General features: G+C 40.0%; 1 protein-coding gene across 4 annotated transcripts in view; it reads left to right on the top strand.

Moving 5' to 3' along the window:
* CTNND2 (catenin delta 2) overlaps positions 1 to 7083 on the top strand; it is a 1151766-nt gene extending 1144683 nt beyond the window's left edge. For 2 of the 4 annotated variants that reach the window (XM_034761543.1, XM_034761542.1), the window contains one exon: positions 3660 to 7083. In XM_034761543.1, coding sequence (XP_034617434.1) covers positions 3660 to 3920 — 261 coding nt within the window. In that variant the 3' untranslated portion in view covers positions 3921 to 7083. The remainder of the gene's footprint in view (positions 1 to 3659) is intronic. The other 2 variants (XM_034761544.1, XM_034761545.1) reach the window with 1 other exon arrangement.
* Positions 7084 to 21230: the final 14147 nt, after the last annotated feature.

Genomic DNA, 21230 nt, shown 5'->3' with positions numbered 1-21230 from the left:
TATGATAGACAATGCTATGTTGCACTTAAATAGCACCTTTCATTCACAGATCTCAAAGTGCTCAAGCACTAATTAATTTTTGCAACATCCCCATAAAGTATGTAAGTGTTATATCCATTTTTCAGAATGGGAAATGAGACAGCAAGTTTAAGGCAAAAATTTTTGAACTTGGTGCAGACTTGTCAGGTACATAAATCTGTATTTAGTAGAAGTGGTCTTTTCTGCAGAAAATTTTGGCTGAGAACCAAACATTGTGATTCAGAAATGCCCCCACAATTCCTAATGGGAATTCCTAATGGGAATTGTAGTTTGAAAACCAAAAGCTGTTTGGTTTCCAGGTGTTTGATATCTTGATGAAAAGTGTAAAGGTAAATTTTCTGTGGAAAGCAGCACTTTTTGCAGAAAAATTTTTTTAATTCAAAACCCAATTTTCTGTCAAAACGTGATTTTGATGAACATTTTGTGACCAGCCCTAATATTTAGATATCTAAACAGGCCTACTCTCAGAGGTTCAGAGAACACATAACTCATGGAAATTTCAGAAAAAATAGGACATTTTTATTTCCATGCCTAACTTTAGGTAGCCAAGAGTGTTGGGGTTTTGTTTTGTTTTTTGTTTTTGCTTTTTGTATTTATAATTTTGTTTACATTTTCCAAAAACAACAAATATACCAAAATACCAGATTCATCACAATACACAAAGGAAGTAAAGAGGGTTAGGTGAAAGGGCTGGGAGGGGAAGTGACATGTCTCTCTTCAGGGTCTACATTAATCATAGATGTTTAAAAAAGTCATCCTAAATTGCTCTATATTTTTGGGCATACCCCTTCTGCAGAATGCCAGTCATTTGTTAGCCGTGTGATCAGCCATATCAGTGAGCCAGGCATCAGTGTTTGGTGGGAATCAACTTTTCCATGTTCACAGGATTAATTTTTTAGCACCCAAAGCTGCACATTGGAACCACGCCGCCTTGTTACCAGGTACTCTCCAGGCAGCAGGAATATATCCAAGAACAAAACATAAGGGGGAGGGCTCCAATTTAACGTCCACTATCAAATTGGTCCTTTGACTCACCTCAGATTAGAAATTCTTGATACGGGGCATTCCCAAAATATGTGAGTTAATGTAGCACCGAGGGAGTTTCCAATAGCAGTCAGCATTTATGATGCCCATTACAATTAGCCTATGTGAGGCCAGTATATTAAAAAAAAAGTGTCTTTTGGTGAATAAGCCATAGTCTCAGGTCTATAGTTGATTTTTTAGCATTAAATACAATTGTATTCCATTGGGTTGGGATAGCTGTGTATCCAAATCTCTATTCCAAAGCATCCAGGTTTGAACATTTGGGCTGAAACAGTGTCCAAGTTACTAACAACCCCCTGGAATCTAGGCATACTGAAACCACGGCGGCTGTAATAATACTGAGCCCAATCCTGTGAGGTGCTGAACACCTCCTGTGATTTGCTGAGCATCCTCTTCTCACATTAACTTCAGTGGTAGTTGATGGGTGACACTGACACGCTGTGCAGTGGTCCCAATGCAGCTGTACTCCTTCCCCTGCTTTTAAATACCGAGACATCCAGGGACATGGTGTTGGCCATGACGCTTATACAATAGCCTTGCAGATCTCTCCATGCAGCAGCATGTGATGTCATGTCATACCCAGTGGTATGTAGTGGGCTCAGCTAGAGTGAAGGGAGAAAGCAGGATTTATATGTGGAGTTCTGTGATGGCTCTGTGAGCTGGAGCTACACTGGGAGGCTCTACATGAGGAAGAGTCTCCAGAGGCAGTGTGCCTGTGCAGTGGAAGAGCAAGCGAGGGAGCATGGTTAGTGGAGGCAGGTACTACACTTCTTCTGCAGATCTAACCTGTATGTCTGTCGGGACTGCAGTGCGGCCATGGGCTGGTGAGGCCATGGCCATATGGCCACGCCAACGCTGGGGCTGAGAGCCCTGCAGTCAGCACTGGCCAGTTACCCTGCCAGCTGTCCCAGAGCACTAGTCACCAAATTACAGCTGCCTTCTGTCCAGCTGCAGCGGGGAAAGCATGACTGCATCTTTTCCCTCCTCCCCGGTGCACCCACACATCATAAATTAGCCTCTACTATACATACAGCATGTTAAAAACATACCAGAACGTCGCATGTGGGATGAGAGTACATTCAGTAAGATTTAAAGGTTCTTGGTTTTTTTAATGGTGTTTAAAATTTCCAAAAATATTCACAACCTAGGATGAGGTGCAGCACTATGGGGGATCTAGATTATTACAGGTTGTTTTGCTTCTCTCACACGCGCTCTCACTCTCTCATCTGTTTACTGGAGCCAATCAAGGGACTCCATAGAGGAAAGAAAGGTGCTGGCAGGTCTGGGAATAGCACTAGCACAAGCTTAAGCTACACATGCTCCTCATAAGAAAGTGAGCTGTGATCTCTAGCGTTTAAAAAAGGACAGATGTTTAAAGGGATGCAGTGGAAAGCTGGCTGTAGTTAAATAGAGGCAGCAAAGCAAAAAGAATGGAGTTCAGATTCATAGACTATAAGGCTAGAAGGGACTATTGTGATCATCTGTTCTGAGCTAACTAACGCAGCTAATACAACTTCCCTGAATTAATTCCAGCTTCGAGTCCAGTGGCTGTGCTTGAACTAGAGCATATTTTTTAGAAAAACATCCGGTCATGAAGATACTTAGCACCGGTTTATAAAATTCATCTTGTAGTTTAAATTTTCCCTATCAAAACTTTCAGGCTCAGCTGTGCAAAAACAAATCATTGAAATAGTTTGATTTAGTTTCTGTGATCAATTAGGAAGAGTGTTCTGTCCCGTCATAGATACACAAGATCCAAGGCTATCAAAGCACTATAACAGCAATGCAGGAGTGACGTAATATTTAAATGTTAGAGAATAAAGAGATTAGGGGATAGCTCAATTTAAAGGTAGGAAAGGGATATATTTCAAGGCACTAAGTCCAAGACTTTCACATATGGGTGCCTCAAGTTAGGGTCCTCAATCCATATTTAGGAATTTAAGTAAAGCAATTTGTAAGAGTGCAGAGCACCCACAAATCCCACTAAACTCAGTGGGAACTGCTGAGTGTCAGCATCTGTGAAAAATCCAACCACTTTTATTTAGGTGCCTTGATACTAAGCTTTAGTCACCCAGGTTTAGAAATTTTGGTCTGAGTCATCTTATTTCTATCTTTAAAAAATGCATGGGCCAAAGGTTTCCCCAAAGAAAACTTTGTTTAATTCGGTGTCTTTATTAGACATTTGAGTCCTATGATTATGTCCAGTTATATGGAGACAGAATCAGAATCTGAGTAAGATACAGGAAGGAACTGAACACATCAGGGTTTATAGTAGAGGTGGCTGCAAGCTACATTGTTTGGCTCCAATCTTCCAGGATTATGGCTCAAACCCACCACTAGTTCACACAGCCTAAGCCTAAATCCTACCGCCTTTGCTGTTTAACTACCTCTTTTTAAGCAAACCAGCATCTGTTAGCAGCAGTAATAAATGTGAGTATAAAGCACTACTGGCAGCAGTCTTACTCCAGCCTGACAAGTTGAAATGAGCTGGAACTGTTGGCTGTGCACCCCTTGTGCTAGTTTGTTTTCCAGTGTTACTCACACCTAACAAGCTGTGGGTGTTATTATCTTTCTAGGTTTCAACACAGCCAGTTCCACAGGAGCCCAGTAGAAAAGATTATGAACCGTATCAGCCGTTTCAAAATTCGACAAGAAACTATGATGAGTCCTTCTTTGAGGATCAAGTGCATCATCGCCCACCTGCAAGCGAATACAACATGCATCTGGGACTAAAATCAACTGGCAACTACGTCGACTTCTATTCAGCTGCTCGTCCCTATAGTGAACTTAACTATGAAACAAGCCACTATCCAGCTTCTCCAGATTCCTGGGTTTGAGGCTTGGGCAAGACACAAAAGCTCCAGGAACTGTGCATGTGCATGCATACCACAAGACATTTTTTTCCTGCAGATTTAGTTTGTTAAAGCCTGTTCCATAGGAAGGCCCTGATAATCAGTATGGAAAATTTAAGATATTTTAGAAGGCTAAAAGAAATGAAAGTTAAACACGGAAGTCATTAGAAAGATATATATATATATATTACAGTGTGGGACAACTTTACTGTTGGCCTATAGAGTTTAAAACAATGGTGCTGTACATTGAATGTGGCTGAAGGACGGAGGGTGAATATGACAGTGGATGTGGGTCAAGAGTTAAGCACAAGACATTAAGCAGTTTACATACTTTATGGGGAACAGCTTCTCACACTTTGTTTAATATCCTTATTCATTGTGAATCTAGGCTTCAAGTTGCATTTGGGGTTTCCTCTGTACAGCAAGATGTTTCTTGCCTTTTGTTAATGCATTGTTGTAAAGTATTTGATGTACATTACAGATAAAAAAAAAAACCAAGTGCATTGTGTATATTACACCAATGCCACAGTGTTTCTTCATCTATGGTTCTAAATATTGCTTCAATTTCAAAATTTTGAAAGATGTATGAATTTCCAGTTTTTTTGTTTTCTTTTCCCCAGTGCGTTTTAACAACAACAACAAAAAGGAATATTTAGCAGTATTGTTCGTTCTGATATGTGAATTTGTTTGTGGCAACTAAAAAAAAAAAGGCATTCAGCAGTTTCTGACAATTAACATTCATCATTCCACACTTCTTGTCAACAAAGTGCTTTTTCACTGCCTAAAATTTTAGATGTAGATATTTGAAATAGATTTTTCATTTATACCAGTTTTCTTTATGATGATACAGTGTTAAAAGAAAATAAATTACAATTGATCTGTCATCCATATTTGCTAAGAATGTCTATTTCCAAGCACCTATCATAAAAATACACATTCTTGCTTGTGTGTGTCTATGTATGCATAATATTCTCTTTGTGTGTGTGTGTGTATGCATGTGTGTGTGAGATAAGAGTTATTTTCATCTGCTGTTCTCCTTGTTCAAGCTTTAATTTTTTTACAGTGGAAACTCCAGTATGTATTTTTCCTCACCCACTATTGATAGTGAGTCAAAATATTAGGACAGTTCCAAGTGGAGTTATAAGGTTTTAACCCATTCCTTCATTCTTAGATGCCATTCCCTTCAAGATCCCATCCCTCAACATTCTTACCATGAAGACAAAGCTCAGCCTAGTCTGTATTGCCACCCTAGGACCACCCACTAGCAAGTGCTACAGGCAGAAGCAGTGTAATCTCTTTCATGTTCCTGAGGGAGAGAGGCTAGCACGGTCAGTTCTTAAATCTAGACAAGGACCCAGCACTGAGATACTGGCACAGTTGTTTTTCTTTTAATCATATCAAAAATATTCCTTAGATATAAAAACCATTGACCATTTCTGTACATTTAAAAACTCAGATAAAAAATGAAACTGATAAGAGCTAGAATGAGCTTTTTTATTTTTTTATTTTCCAAAATGTGGAGCAATGAATGGAGATACTTTTATCTTCATCCATCTACAGCTTGGAAGTAAAAAATTTGAATCCACAATATATAGTATTCATATCATTCAGCTACTTGCAATGCACAGTCTTGACACAACTAGATCCAATACAAATGAAATATTTGTAAATTAGTGAAGCTTCAGCATATAGTTTGTTTTAGAGATACAAACATTTCTGTGATTACTCATTGTAATAGTCCCAGCATTGCCTGAATTATACCCCAGAGGCAGGAAAAACTTTCTCAAATCCTTATCTGTATTACAGAGCAAAAATAGTACAGGTCACTGGGGCAAGTGTTGTGATGTAGACATGGTTTATCAGTAATCTAGCACTGTAGTTGAATCTTTCTGGCAAACCTTCCCAGTGTATGATAAGCAACCGTAGCTCTTCTTTGTAGTAAACAGGAAAAATTGCATGAAATAAAAAGGAGGGAGTGGCACCATAGGCCAAATGTATATTGAGGTAGATACAAATATTATTCATAATTTTGGACACAGGCTGTTTATATTTTCTTTATTAAGTTGATGTTAAAAAGATAAGTGACATTTGCAGCACTCTTTTGAACAAAGCACATTTTCAGTATAAAGAAAATTAAAAAAAAAAAAAAAAAAAAAAAAAAAGCAACATCACTCGCAACTTGAAGTTCACCCTGATTGACTATGCCCATCAGACTCATGCATTTCTCCTGTTACAGGCCTAAGGGACCTTGGATTCTATATAATGCAGAAAATTGTAAGTTTTGTTTATTTAAATTCTTTGAGCAGGTAAAATGCCCATGTTGTTTCCTCTAGGTTCTCTTAACCATGAGGCTAAACAAAATGCTGACCATTTGTCAAGTGAAAGATATTGGATTAAAGGCACAAAATGGCATGAAACTCTTTCTATGTTCCTCCCCTCATCCCCTTTATTCCATTCTTCTCCAGTGGAAAGTACTCAGAATAGTGACTTTCTTTCTTGTTGTATTGAGTCTTGGGAAGGTGCAGAATTTCCTGGCTTCTTTCCAGCCCTGGCAATCCAGTGCCATCTCCCATGCCAGGCAGGATATGTAAGATTTTCTCTTTTTAATATTGGGGAAAATATGACCACCTACTGCTGCTCCCTTCAGCCTTGTAACATACCACAAAACACAGAGAGCGAGAAATGTTCCAAAAATGTATAAACTGCATTTGATGTACTGTAAAATGTTGGACTTTTTTAAACAAGCTTCTTATTAGAATCTTGATTAGCTGTGTAGATCTATATAAATCTCAATGTTTTATTAAAATGTTGTTTATGGTCTGGAAGGAATGGTTAACCTATCTCAATACTAACAAAATTGCACTACCATGAGCAATATTGATTTGGGGGGGGGGAAGAAATTGAATATGGATTCAATATTTAAAGGATGAACTAAAAATTTAAAATACTATATTAACACAGAAATACATTTTGGCAAATAATGTATTTAAGTCCAAAAGATAAAATAAACACTGGTGTCAAATAATATGAAAGAAATATAAAATTATAGATTGACAAAAAAAGTGTTTCACTGTACATGTTACTAACATGTACAAAGACTAACTCATATTAACGTATTTTCTATTAATAAATCCTACTGTATTGTGGAGAACTGCTGTTCATAGTGCAGTGTGTTTAAACGCAAAAGTGAAAAATTATGATGAATTAAGTTACTTTCTAGTTTGCCCCACTTACATCACCCTAGGCTTTATTCATTTTCAACTGTTACGCATCAATGCATTTTCACCTCTAAGCTCAAAAACAACGGAAAGGCAAGTTTTGGTTGTTTTCAGTCATGACAGTTTTCATATCCTACCCTAAGGTTTATTGGTAGGGATGCTAGCAGAGTGTGTGAAAACAGCATATCTGGGAGGATGGGGCCTATTTTAGAAGTCGTGTCATTAGTGCCCATTTCACCACTGCTTATGGTTCCCAGTGCTTATTAGCAGCCAACTTTAAAGGGGTTAGTTAATTCATCTACAGCTATAGTTGATGAACTGGAGGAACCATGTATAGAGCTACTGGATACTAAAAAAATAAGCATAAACCACATAACTTGCCCGCAGTCTTTTTTGTAGAACAAACCCAGGTAACTAAAGGGAAACTTTGCTTTAACAATGTTGAGTCATAGAGTATGCAGCTGTCTAACACATACTCCAGTTAATGACTAATAATCTCCTTAGCACTAGATGTGTCAAGCTTTTGAAGATACTTTATCATTTACTCTGAAAGTGAAGTCAGTTAAGCTAAACAACAGAAGCCAACTTCTTAGATACGTTGGTAAATTACAGACTGTACATGGTCTATCTGCTGCAGAGTGCTATACTTGAATTTGAGACACTGCTCCTGCTCTCCCCCTCTGCCAGTTACTCAGTCCACAGTTGCTGGTCTTGGGAGAAAGAGGTCTTCATTGTTCTGCTAGTCCTTGTATTCTGTGGGGAGGAAAGAGAGGGCTGTTAACAGTGCAGAAAAGAAAAAACAAAAGGAAACTAAAAAAAACACAAAACAGAACAGAACTACAAAGCCTCTAATACCTAGATTAGCAGTGTAAGTAGAGATGTGGTGCATAATTACCACAGAAGGAAAATATTCAGTGGTACCGTTTTTCTCAGTTCAGACATCAAGTATTGCTAGCATGTCACTTCACTGAATATTTAATTGGAGGAACATGACAGGAACAAACTTTTAGGCTAAAGTGTCAGACACTGATTCAAGTATGACAGGAGGAACAAAACTTGCATTTACAATGGAGTACCTACCTCATCAGTCAAAACCTCCAGATTCAGCCCATCAAATCAACAACCTGAACAATGGAGCCTCTGTACCAGGTCAGCACATGGCAACAGCTCTAACAAAGGCAAATTATCAGCCCAGGGCCTTAGTCCTTGATCACCATCATTTGAAAGATCTGACTACCATAACAATGCTTAAATCTCCCAAGTCAGATGATCCAAACTGTGATCCAATAATTAATTGCCTTTACTTATATGCATAATAATCTAACAAAATATCATGACTAAGAGTTATTTTACAATGTGATTCCAATGGAATCTTATTGTATTGAACATAATCTCAAATGGTTTTCTTCTCCTTTGAGCCAAAGATACTGGAAGGGAGGCAGACGCCCTCTCCCAGGAGAATTCATACAATAGCCACTTGCAAAATACATAGCTTTCACCTAATGTGTGATGCAAAGCCCACTGAAGTCAGCAGAAAGAGGACCATTGACTGCAACGGGCTGTGGATCAGGAATTAATATAGACAAAGAATGCTTGCTGTACACTGAAGTCATCAAGAGCCTACTCTCTGACACAAGGAAAGTACTTTTCTCTAGCTGTCGAAGCAAAAAACAAAAAAAAAGTAATGATGTTTCTTAGTACCAAACTTGCTTAGTCCTGGGATCTGTACCCATGAAACAACTGAGCTGTTTTAGATGGCAATAAGCGTTTCTTAAAGTAATAAAGTGGCTAAGGCCCAAGTAGTTTATCCTGATTATTGCCTCATAATGAAGCAGCGCAGTTAATCTTATTATCACTAGCATGCTACAAACGTTATAGAGCTGGATAGTGCACAATTCTAAATATATACAGGCTGACTGATTTTCGGGGCCTGTATTCAATTTGGGGTTTTAAAAACTCAGGTACAATATTGCAATAGATATTTGGGGGGGCATCTTTGGGCTAAAAAAATCCTATGAATGTTTTTTTTATGTTCTTAAATGGTACAGTAGTCAGAGAGTAATAATGTGCATTGCCACAATCCAAACTATATAACCTTCCCTTACAGCTTTGGGGATGTAAAAAATATTTTGTAACTGCTGAAATGCCCTTAGTTGGTTGTGGTGTAGGACAAGGCCTCAACCCCCAATATAGCTTTGGTAAACCAAACTCAAGTTTTACAGTGTGTGATAATTATAGTGTATGTAGATCATCAGAAACAGCTCCAACTGGCTACATTAGCTGGACTTCAAGAGGTCTCACTTTCCTTTAGTCCTGTCTGGCAGTGCCTAAAAAAATCTATTAGTTCCAGTCACTAATGCAAAAAGACTAATATCTTCATCATGTCTCCACCTCCATTACTAGATTACTTTCACAACCACCATGTAGCTCCGACCTTTCTGTAATTTTATCTCACTACTTAAGGACTTCACTTAGATGTAAGAATATTTGCAGCCAGCTAATTGTTACAGTCAGATGACAGGTTTCCGGCAGTGAACTACCTTTTGTTGCCAGATAGGCAATTATGTGAAGAACTATAACAATTCTAACAAAGCCGTGTAAGTAATGGTTCACTGGTCCACAGTAATTCATAAAAACCAATTAAAGGAATTATTTTAATAAGAATGTTCATTCCCAGACATCTTGGGAGAGGTTTTGGAGGGCACCCTTATTTACTATACCCTTGAGACACACATGAAACATGAAACCTTAAACGCTGACCATGTCACTTCCAAGACAGAGCAGGCGGAAGTTTACCCAAGCTGCTGACCTATACACACCCCAGAAATAAATCACTGTCATCTGACGGCTGTTGATACTGAAGCACTGAGAAGGCCTTCTAGTGTAGGAGGCCTTAAGGGGCCCATGGAAACACCTTTTACTTAATAAAAATCCTCCTCCAGATAATCTCCATTGTTTCATTGGTAGTCTCATCTCAATTGGCAAACACAATTTTTCTCTGACTGGGGGCATCTAAGTAAGAGAGGACAATTCAGAACACACAGTACTATAACAACATTCTATAGCTGCAGGGTTTGCCCTGAAAAGCAAAAATGTACCCAGCAGTCACCACACAGTGGTATTTGAAAGACCGACGTAATTCATATTCTAAGCATAGAAGGAAACTATGTATGCCAGATACCACTGTATGTTAACCAAAAGCAAAAAAAAGGTAACCACTGTAGATTATTTCTCCACCTCCCCACCCCCAATTCAGACACCACGTGTTTATTATTGTGCCGTGCCAGCATACAACAGATGAGTTTGTTAGGGGCATTAGTTTTGTTCCTTAATTTTGTTCCAGTATTGTTTAACAGGCTGACACTAACACTACAAATTGTACATCTATAGTGTCTGGTGAGTATGAGAAGCTAGGGAAGTTGGCCAGAAAGCAGTGAATTTGGGGGGAATTTAATACCTAGAGGATATATGTCACTAGATTATAAACCTAGTCAGGCTGGTCAAATTTGGGGCTTCAGTTTCATAATGCCATGGTGTAATGATGCTGGTTCTGGCAGGACCCAACCGAGAGTGCCAATTCAGGACAAATTGCTTAAAACAGGGCAGTTACAGCCCAAGCCTGGGTTTTTTTCACCTCTAAGACAAACCACACCAGCCAGACTAAGAGGACTTTCGTTTCACCCCACTGGCTAACCACAAGTCACACAAGCAATTCGCTTAGACACTCCAGTTTCCCAGTATCACCACCAGTGCCACTCGTTATAGGGACAAATGGTTATGAAAACCAATACCCCAGTAAAAGAAAAAAGATTCTCCCCAAGGACCAAGCCACAGACCCAGGTTAATATACAAATCAGATCTTACCCACAAATCACGCTGTTGCCAATCCTTTAGAATCTAAAATCTAAAGGTTTATTCATAAAAGGAAAAAGATCTAGATGAGAGCCAGAATTGGTTAAATTGAATCAATTACATACAGTAATGGCAAAAAGTTCTTGGTTCAGGCTTGTAGCAGTGATAGAATAAACTGCAGGTTCAAAATCAAGTCTCTGGAGTACATCCCCAGCTGGGATGGGTCCTCAGTCCTTTGTGTAGAGCTTCAGTTTGTAGCAAAGTCCCTCCAGAGGTAAGAAGTAGGATTGAAGACAAGATGGAGATGAGGCATCAGCCTTTTATAGTCTTTTCCAGGTGTAAGAACACCTCTTTGTTCTTACTGTGGAAAATTACAGCAAAATGGAGTCTGGAGTCACATGGGCAAGTTCCTGCATACTTTGCTGAGTTACAAGGTGTATTTGCCTTCTCTCAATGGGTCAATTGTATAGCTGATGGTCCTTAATGGGCCATCAAGCAGGCTAGGCAGAGCTAACACCAACTTGTCTGGGATGTTTCCCAGAAGCATAGCATAAGTTTGAAATACAGAGAGTATAGAGCCAATATTCATAACTTCAACTACAAAATTGATACACACACATAGGCAGCATAATCATAACCAGTAAACCATAACCTTGTCTTAGACACCTCATTTGACCCCCTTTATTCAATATTTGGTGCCACTACAGGACCTTGGTTGCAACCATGTTCTATATGTTCCCAGTTCAAGTCAATAACATGAAACATGGTAGGTTTCAAATACTGTGTCCTGGAATGAAGTCACCCCAGAAAAGGAGGGGATGCAGAAAGGGTTCCAGCCAAGTGTTCTGCTGGTGAAATACACCTTAGTTAGGAAGGACCAGCCAAGACCCGCTACTAACCCTTAGTTAGGAAGGACCAGCCAAGACCCTCTACTAACCCTAACCCTAACCCTAACCCTAACCCAAGACCCTCTACTCTACTGAAGCGCCACTTCAGTCTCACATTAAGGGTCAAGACCACCACCACTTCCATTGGTGCAGGGAATCTCATGGCAACAGAAGTGGTAGAGTTTAGGAGTGTGGGCACACAGGATATGGGTGTGAGGGTGTGGCACACGGAGGAGATGTACACCCTGCAGGGGTGCCAGGTGTTGCAGCACACCATGGAGGGAGATCCTCAAAATTTTACACTTTAAAAGGGCTGATGTGATACATAAAGCTTCTAAAAGCTGCAGTTCCCAACAGGGACTCATTCCCCCAGTGTAGGGCCTGCAACAGACAACCATAAAGCTGATTGAGAAGCTCCTGAGGCATGCCGGGGTGGGCAGGGGTGGGGTGTGTGTCAGGGGCAGTTTGTAGCAGGCAATACTGTAGCCCGTCGGGCAGCTTGTTGAAGATGCTGTAACAGTCTCCCGAGGCTGTCTACATTACAGTGTCGGTGGGGGGACCCACTGCAGCCCTGAATCAGAAGGATGGAAAGGTTATTTAAAGCCCGCTTGCCCTGGGTTGTAAGGTCTGTGAGAATCTCATGCCATCAGTTTTTGGACGCAGTGCCAGAGGGTCTGCTGCATGTATTGGATCCACTGGTCTTACAGTTTATGGCAGGAGCACATTACAGCACGGGTGGTTACTCCAGCCTTGCCTCTCAGCAAAGAAACATGGAGAACATAGCCCATATACCTAGATACAGAGTGAAGAACTGGAGATTGTCCAGAAGGAGAAAAGCTAACCATTACTCCATACCATATCTGCAGTGAGCTTATAAGTGACTTGAAGGTTACCACTATTTGAATGATAGGGTGTTGCCTCATTCACAGCTGTGGCATTTTGACAAAGTCTCTCAACTTCACTTTATGCTTCTATTGCTGGAAGACAAAACTATTTACAACTCATCCTCTGATTCAGACAAAGGGCACCTTGAAGATGCGCATAAGCAGAGCAAAGACAAAGGTATAGCATGGCACAAGTCCATTCTGTAATGAGGGTGGGGAGGGCACAGCGGGGCATAACGGAGAGGCCCTGGTCATGAAGAGTGATTTACTATCCCATTTCAGCTAATGGGATCTCCGGGAGGAAGTGAAATCCTTGTATGTAACCCAAGTGTGATTTATATTTGGTTCATCACCTACATTAATATGTCCCTTCTTCTTGGCATCAGTTTTCTAAACATAAAGATGAAAAGGCTAGTTATTAAAGGGTCCCACCAGAGTTGGCACTGATTGGATCAACAGATGTTTTTTGTAATGGGGACTGTAATAATTTTATTTAGCTCAATCACATCTGAAGAAGTGGGCTGTCGCCCACGAAAGCTTATGCTCAAATAAATTAGTTAGTCTCTAAGGTGCCACAAGTATTCCTGTTCTTTTTGTCTTTCTTCTAAGTTTCATATTTAGACTGATATATGTTCCATTCTCCCATAGAAACTAAGATGAATATGTTTCATTAATGTAGTTTGTAATTTATTTGTGTGATTTGCTTATTTAATTTCCTTAATGTTGATAGGAAATAATAGTAAAATATGGATTGTGTTAATTGCACTAAAGATTTAACTGTAATTTCTATTAATTCTTTGGAGACATTTATGCATTACAACAATAATCAAGTACTGAGTACACTGGCTTACTATTGCTTCCAGGGAAAAAAAAGATCAAGGCAGTAAGTCTCCTCTTTAAAGCTCAACACACCTTGGGTCTTAGTTACTTAAGAGACTCTCTCACAGACACAGACACACCCTGGGTTACCATGAAGTCAACTGAGGTACTGAAACCAGCAGTGCTCAGATGTAAATGTTAAGGAGCCAGCGTAAGGCCATTTTTACTGGGGAAACCTTGGTTCTGGAATTCACTCCCTATTCTAGTCCATCAAAGCCTGAGTTAGTGGAACCTTTCTAGCACCAGGCAAGACCCATCTCTTTGCACAGGATTTTTCCTGAGGGCTAGGGAGCCTGGCTGGATAGTATATTGGATTGAGGGAGTGTTGTTCTTAATTTGACTTTTTGATCTAAAAAGAGAGCTCTTGCACTATGTGTGGAAGAGACTTTGATAATGGATACACATAAATAAAAATGAGTTTGAGATTAGAAGGAGAACCCACACAATGACGTAGGAGAAGTTTCCTGAGATCTACTTGACAGGGTGAAAAATCTTTATGCGGGTTGGATCACCAATGTTACATTATAAAAGAAGCTCCACTTGACTTAAAGCCTGCCAAGAAGACCTTAGGGTTGGGGCACTGGTTGTCTATTTCTCTGTCAATTTATTACAGATGGAAACCTAAAAACAAAATGTTAGTTGTTAAATTACATGTTAGCTGTTCCAACCCCTTGTGGAGGGGGGAGGAGGGGAAGGAATCCAGCGGCTGCATTAGTCATTTAAAAGTACACAATTAAACCCAATGGGGTATGGAATGCTCACAGCGAAGCCTCTGTTCAATATGGCTATAAGTACTTCTTATTTAGTTTATATCCATTTGTAAAAGTTAACCCATCTATAGGGCTGGTCATATGAACATTTACTATAAAATGTGAAAATAATTTAGCACTTACGTCCCATAAACTAAGCCCTTCCAGATCCCTCCCGAAACAAAACTCTTCCACCACTCGATGCACTTGCTCATCCCTTGCTCCTGGGAAAAGCATGGGAGGACAAAGGAGCCTTACAGAATGGCCTGAAGGTCAAAGGAAAGCAGAAACTGCAATCCTCAGCTGAGGTCCCCCAGCTGAGAACATTAAACTAAGGGACTAAACGTTCACACACCAAGGAACTGTTCACACACAGCTGACATTGAACTATCCCAGAAAGAGAGAAGTAGATTTGGAGGTAACCAAATGTCAACCCATGTCAGGCTTTACAGGTTACAATCCACACCTCAAACCAGATCAGGGAGTGAATTGGAAGTTAATTGGTATTTGAATTAATTATTCAGGCTGTATTGTAGATAAAAGAGGTGACTGTCGGTGATGCTATGTCATTTACTGTAATTTTGGATCAGATCTATACATACAGCCTCTCCAGTTGGGCTACTAGTCTTTGTTAATCACCCTTAGAATGTTTGAAAGAGAAGGTATCTTATGGAAGGAAACAATCCTTCTAGTTATATCTGGTAGGGGGTTAAGTAGCCTATTTTTTATCATCTTTAGGAACTTAACTGGGTAACCTTGAATTTTTCATAAAAGCCTTTGGTTCTTTCAAGGACATGCTAAGTAAAGTCATCCAACTTTGCCTCCTAGATTTGCATATTAAAGAACTGTTTTCTCGTGTTGAAAAGAGATGTGAGTGCAGCAGAGCAGCTTTTGATGCCAGCCATGCGTTACGAGAAATTCAGCGAAAATAATTAATCTGAACTAAATATTTATTTTTAACTTGAGAAATAATACGGCATTGCTCTTCATAGCCATGCATCTCTTGTTGAGAACTCCATGTTTTTTAGTATTTTTGCCCTCTAACAGCTGCCTGTGAAAATAAATCATTCATGAAAATAACTGATTCTGCTTCTTTTCTTCTTCTGAGCTGTACCAAAAGGCTACAGCTTGCTCACTAAACTGTTCAAAAACACACCACAAAAACAACTGCCCCCAGAACCAACACATGTGGTGGCAGTCTTGGTAGAGAGGCCAAGGACTGGATGGATAAAGAAGACTTATCAAAGGATGTGGTCCCCCAAGCTCAGAATTTAGGCCCATTAGCCTGACAGTATAGGGGAGCTTGACAACGTGGCACCTTTTAGGAACATGCCATATGGTTTATTTATTTACATCTGATTGATGTGGATGTAAGCCTCAGGCCTAGAAAGGCCTGGGAACAAAAGCTCTTTAGTTCCTGAAAGAGGTGAAGTTGGAGAAGTAAGAAAGCATTCTACCATCTGCAGACTAATTTGCATACTCAACACTCAGGCTCTTTCTGTGGATGACTGAATCTCTGCACCTCCTGACCAGTATAACTTTTATAGACTTGAGGAACTGCATAATATTGCCAAAGCTGTCCTCATGTTCTGCACTCCCAAACTGTAATATATTTGGTGAGTAACAGCAGATACCTGAAGGGGAGGGAAGCATAAGAATATCTGAGGGTTGTCCAAAGAAGAACATGGACCACCTTAATCTGGCCAACAGTAAACCCAAATTTAATAGCTAGGTCAAGCTAGGAATGCCGATCAGGATTCCTTTAGCAATCCTCCCTCAACAGAAGAGGTGCTAGCTGACTGAAGCACAGTGAGGCATAGGGTCAGAGTTTTCAAGTGTTCAAAGCTGGCAATTAGGACCAGATTTTCCGATGTGCACAACAGTTCCCATTGTGGCTCTCATAGTCAGATTTTCAGATGAGTTCATCAGCCAAAAATGCAACAGCTTCACTTGAAAATTGGGACATTGATCTTTTTCAAAAATCTGGCTCTGAGCAGCTTGTTGATGGTCATAAAGGAAAGAGTGTAATGGAGCCAGAAACTGAACCCAAAGCCCTGAGGTCCTTGTCCTTTAATCCCAAAATAGTGCTGCCATGGATTTAATGTCACAAGCTTGGGACTTGGTACCAGACAGTCCTGAGTTCTAATTCTGCCACTGGTATGTTCTGTGGCCTCTTAACCTTTCTTTCTTGGTTTCCCTGGCTGTAAGATGTGAATAATAATACCTATGGCACAGGGCTGGTGTGAGGATTAATTAGCTAATGTTTGTATGTCACTCTGAAAAGGCAAAGCCTATGCATTCCTAGATTTTTGTAGCCAGAAGGTGCACATTATGTCTGACCTCCTGCACAACACAGGCCATAGAGGTTCTATACCTCACCCCAGCAATTTCTGTATCAAGCCCATAACTTCTGTTTGAGCTATTACATATATAGTCTTGACTTAAAAACTGCACTTGAAGGAGGATCCGCCATGTTCCCAAGTAATTTGGTCCAGTGGTTAATTACCTTCATTGTTAACAGTGTGCCCCTTCTTTTGAGCAGGGAATGAAGTAAACCTTACCCAACAAGCAACCAGAGAGAGAGGTGGCTAAGTAGAGAAGTGGGAAAAAATTAATCCTCTCTTAAACCTCAAAGGTGTCTTAATAGATAATAATTTCAATGGGGCAGCAGAAGGCATATGTATAATAGTCATCCGAGGCCAGCAAGAGAGGAGCAGGATAATCTGTAAATAGGGAATCTAAAATGCTGTGTCATTTCACTTGAGTGTTAATTTAATTCTACAGCAATTCTTTGACATTAATTTAATTAGTTGGCAGATGATGGTAGGAAACTTAATAGATATACACATATTCTGAATCAGCATACTACAGCAATGCCCCCTCTGCCTTTCCATTTTGAGGGGAAATCCTAGCTAAAAATATTTCATTACCATGAGGCTAAAAGTTGGCATGGAAGTTCTTAGAGCAGTTGTTAATTTCACTTTTAGGAGATTTTGGATGCTCACTTAAGCTATTCCAATTTTTAAAAACTCACTACAGCTTAATTTTAAAGGACCAATATCAAGGTTAACAGTTTTCCTAGTTCTAGCAAGCAAATTTTAATTTTCAAAGTGTTTCAAATGCAGGGAAATCTATTTAGTCCCCAAAGGGAAACTGGCAAAATAAGCAAAGATTGAATTACCTGGCTAAGGAGAGGCTAAGACTACAAACAATTGTTTTATTTTTAAAAGAACTATCCTTTCCATCTAGTTTTACTTTTCATGTGCTTCAAAAATATTACACGATTGAGGATACAAGGTACTATATAACTAGTATATCAACCTTGCTGAACGTCTATCTGCCACCTGGTGCTTAGAGCGAGGGTTGGGAAGCTAGAAGTCTGCCATTGACTTGCTCTGTGACCCTAGACAAAACATTTAGGTTTGATCCTGCAGATTCTTATGCATGAGTAACTTGACCACACGTGAGTAACACCAGAACTCAATGAGACTACTCACATGCATAAAGCTACTCATGTGCATAAGTGCTTGTATGACCAGGAATCCTAATCTCTCTCTGCATCTGTTTCTCCGGCTATAAAATATGGATAATACTTCCCTACCTTAAGAAGAAAGAAAGCACCTTGCACTTTATAGTTCCTTTTCGTCCATATATCACTGGGTATTATTAATGGACCATTCAATTAAATCTTTTCTTTCTGAAAAGTTGTTCCAGCATATTCCAGCACCATCCACCCCTCAGAACCCAAATAATTCCTCTGATTTTAGCCTCTAAACTCTCAACGCTACTGTCTAACACTCCTGATTTAGGATCCAATCCTGAGTGCTGCAGAGCATGCTCACAACTCTCACTGACTTCTATGAGAGATGACAGTGCTCACAAAATTCAATCCAGAATTGACCAATATGACTAGGGCCCACCAATTTCACAGCCATGAAAAACATGTGACAGATTGTGAAATAAGCCCTTCCCCGTGAAATCTGATCTCCTCCTCCTGCTGGGAGCTCCCCAGTGGGGGAGCTCCTAGCTGCAAGTCCCCGCTAGGCTGGGGAGGGACAGGACTTGGCACCATGGCAGCTCTCGGGGAGAGGGGGGATCAGACCACCTCCAGGTAACTTTTGGGTCGGGAACCCCACAGTTACAACAATGTGAAATTTCACATGTAAACATCTGAAAATGTGAAATTGTCCAATTTTAAAATCCTCTGGCTGTGAAATAGATCAAATGGACCGTGACTTTGGTAGGGCCCTAAATATGACATGTCTCAGTCAGAGGGGAAAGGGAATGGGATTTTTTGTTTGTTTATTTCTAATGACAAAGCCTTGGCTGGGATGATTTAGTTGGGGTTGGTCCTGCTTTGAGCAGGGGATTGGACTAGATGACCTCCTGAGGTCTCTTCCAACCCTAATATTCTATGATTCTAATATAAAGATTGGCCAGTAATGCAGCTTATCATTTGTCTATTGATACTTTTATAGCTTCCAGACAAACCAAATAATACTTTCTTTGACAACTGAAGTGTATTGTACTGACAATAGCAAATATGCTTCCGGTGCAATCAATTCCCACCAGAAATTTTGGAAATCTTGATCTTCTGACCACAGGCTCGAAATTTGTTACGCTCACTTTAAAAAGACTAGATTTTGCTTCAGTAACACACCATTACTCGATATGGTGCCATCTTACCTAGTTTGGCCCATGAGACGTTCTCGGTCTCTCTATATATTATAGCTGTGCCATTCACTCAGCTACAGTTAAGGGTCTGTCAGCTTTTCCATTATAATCCCCTATTTCAGGGATTTATAATTCAGCCATAAAATGTCCTTCTTGTCTGTTATGTGGCAAATGACATTTTACCTCAGGAAGGAAGGATTTTATTATATAGAGAGATGGATATATATATAAAAACAGAGACACTTATACACATTGGCTATTATTTCTGGCTATAAAACACCTTGGCCATATTAAAAAGTAAAATAAGATTTAAAACTTAATATTATTCAGCTATTTATTTTCGCATTCTAGCTGAAAATCAGCTTTCTTTAATACCAGCATTTTACAAGTCACATGTAATGTGAGTAGTCTCACTGAAGTAAATCTTTAGCCTATGTATAAGTTTCTGAAAGATCAGGACTAAAATTTGGACCTGGAACTTTGTTTATTGTTGGTGACAACAACAGAAAAAACCCAAATCTGTAAAGCATCTAGTTTTGGATCGCAGGTTCTTCTTGGCTGCACTAATTATTTTCAATGAAAATTTAATTGGGATTTTATGGCTCCTCATCCACATGCCCAAGTACAGAAGCTGGTCTCGAACCTCTAAACATGCATGTGTCTCTCAGGAGGGAATCAGCTTTTTTATTTTTTAAATGAAGGAAGAAACTGGGTTAAAATAACCCTGAAGATTTGGTTTTGAAATGAGAAGAACAAAAAATTCAGAGCTAAGGCTAAAACTCCATCTTTAACTGAGCTAACTTTGTGTAAGTAAAGTAGATGACATGAGCCTTTCTTAGGGCGCTAGACCATTGAATGATCTTGCATCATCATCTGTGTAATATGTTGGGAATGAACATCAAAGTCAGCTTTGAGCTCCACTTAAGACATTAATAATTGAAGGTCATGTGTATACCCTTATAACTGGTTTCAGAGTAGCAGCTGTGTTAGTCTGTATCCGCAAAAAGAACAGGAGAGCTTGTGGCACCTTAGAGACTAACAAATTTATTTGAGCATATGCCCTTATAACTGTAACTTTATCTACAGGTTTGTTAATGAAGTCACAAATTGAAACTAAGGCCATCCTGGGGTATTAATGATCTCCACAGTGGCACTATACAGGGAACCAAATGACCTCCTAGAATTCTATAAATTTGCAAAGTTTAAACTCAACTATTTACTTCGATTTGAAAATGCTTTCAATCAGAAAATGAGTGTCATTATTCCTGTTTTCTGTATGGAACCTGAGAGGCACAGATTATATATAAAAGTTTTAGAGGAAATTCTTTGTTTAACCTACAACATCATTAGGATTCTAAAGGGATTGAAACAGGACATAGAAGCTGATCCTGCAAATGCTCGCTCATGTGAGTAAAGTTACAGGATCAGGCTTTAAGTGAAGAAACTCATTAGTTCTGCTCCCAGATAGTAATTGGCATGATTCCGCTAGACTTTCTAAAGGCAGCCAAATGTGCTGTCAGAAGTCACAGCACTGAATTCTTATCTGCCAATAAGATCGCTCAGGGTATATCTACACTGGCACCTCTACATATGTCTATATGCACGGTTGTGCCATAACCATCTCCTCCCTCCGTCCCCCGTCCCACATATAAACCTGGAAGTACATGCCTGACAGCAAATACAGGGCATGTAGGCTAGCACGCCTGTGGGGTTTGGGCAAGTATATACCTCAGAAGTGGCACAGCCACATACCTGTGCCAGCGTGCTGTGTGGGCAGGGCCAAGGACCATGAACCAGGTCCTGAGTTTCAGCAGTTTTCCAGCCCCATTCCCACAATGCACTGAACCCTTTCCTGCCTGACCCTTACCCAGATCTATAGATGTCCTTGTCCCCCTGTTGTCATGGGCAATAGCGAGCTGCACTGACCACATCAGAACCTTTTTTATCGGTACACATGAACACGGATCCTTTTCCGAGAGCTGCAACCTGGCCTGCCAACCACATGTGGGTGCTGATTAACATGTGGTCAGAGTACAAGATCCTCCACAGCTAACCAGCTAGTCACAAACTGTGCTCCTGATCCCCCACACTGGTTATCCAAGAAGCTGAAAAAAGCAATCACATAGGCCTCTTTATTGCTTTCCAGTTCTCT

Source organism: Trachemys scripta, chromosome 2 (assembly GCF_013100865.1).
Source record: "Trachemys scripta elegans isolate TJP31775 chromosome 2, CAS_Tse_1.0, whole genome shotgun sequence".
NCBI lineage: Eukaryota > Metazoa > Chordata > Testudines > Emydidae > Trachemys > Trachemys scripta.
This window is presented reverse-complemented; position numbering and strand designations above follow the sequence as displayed.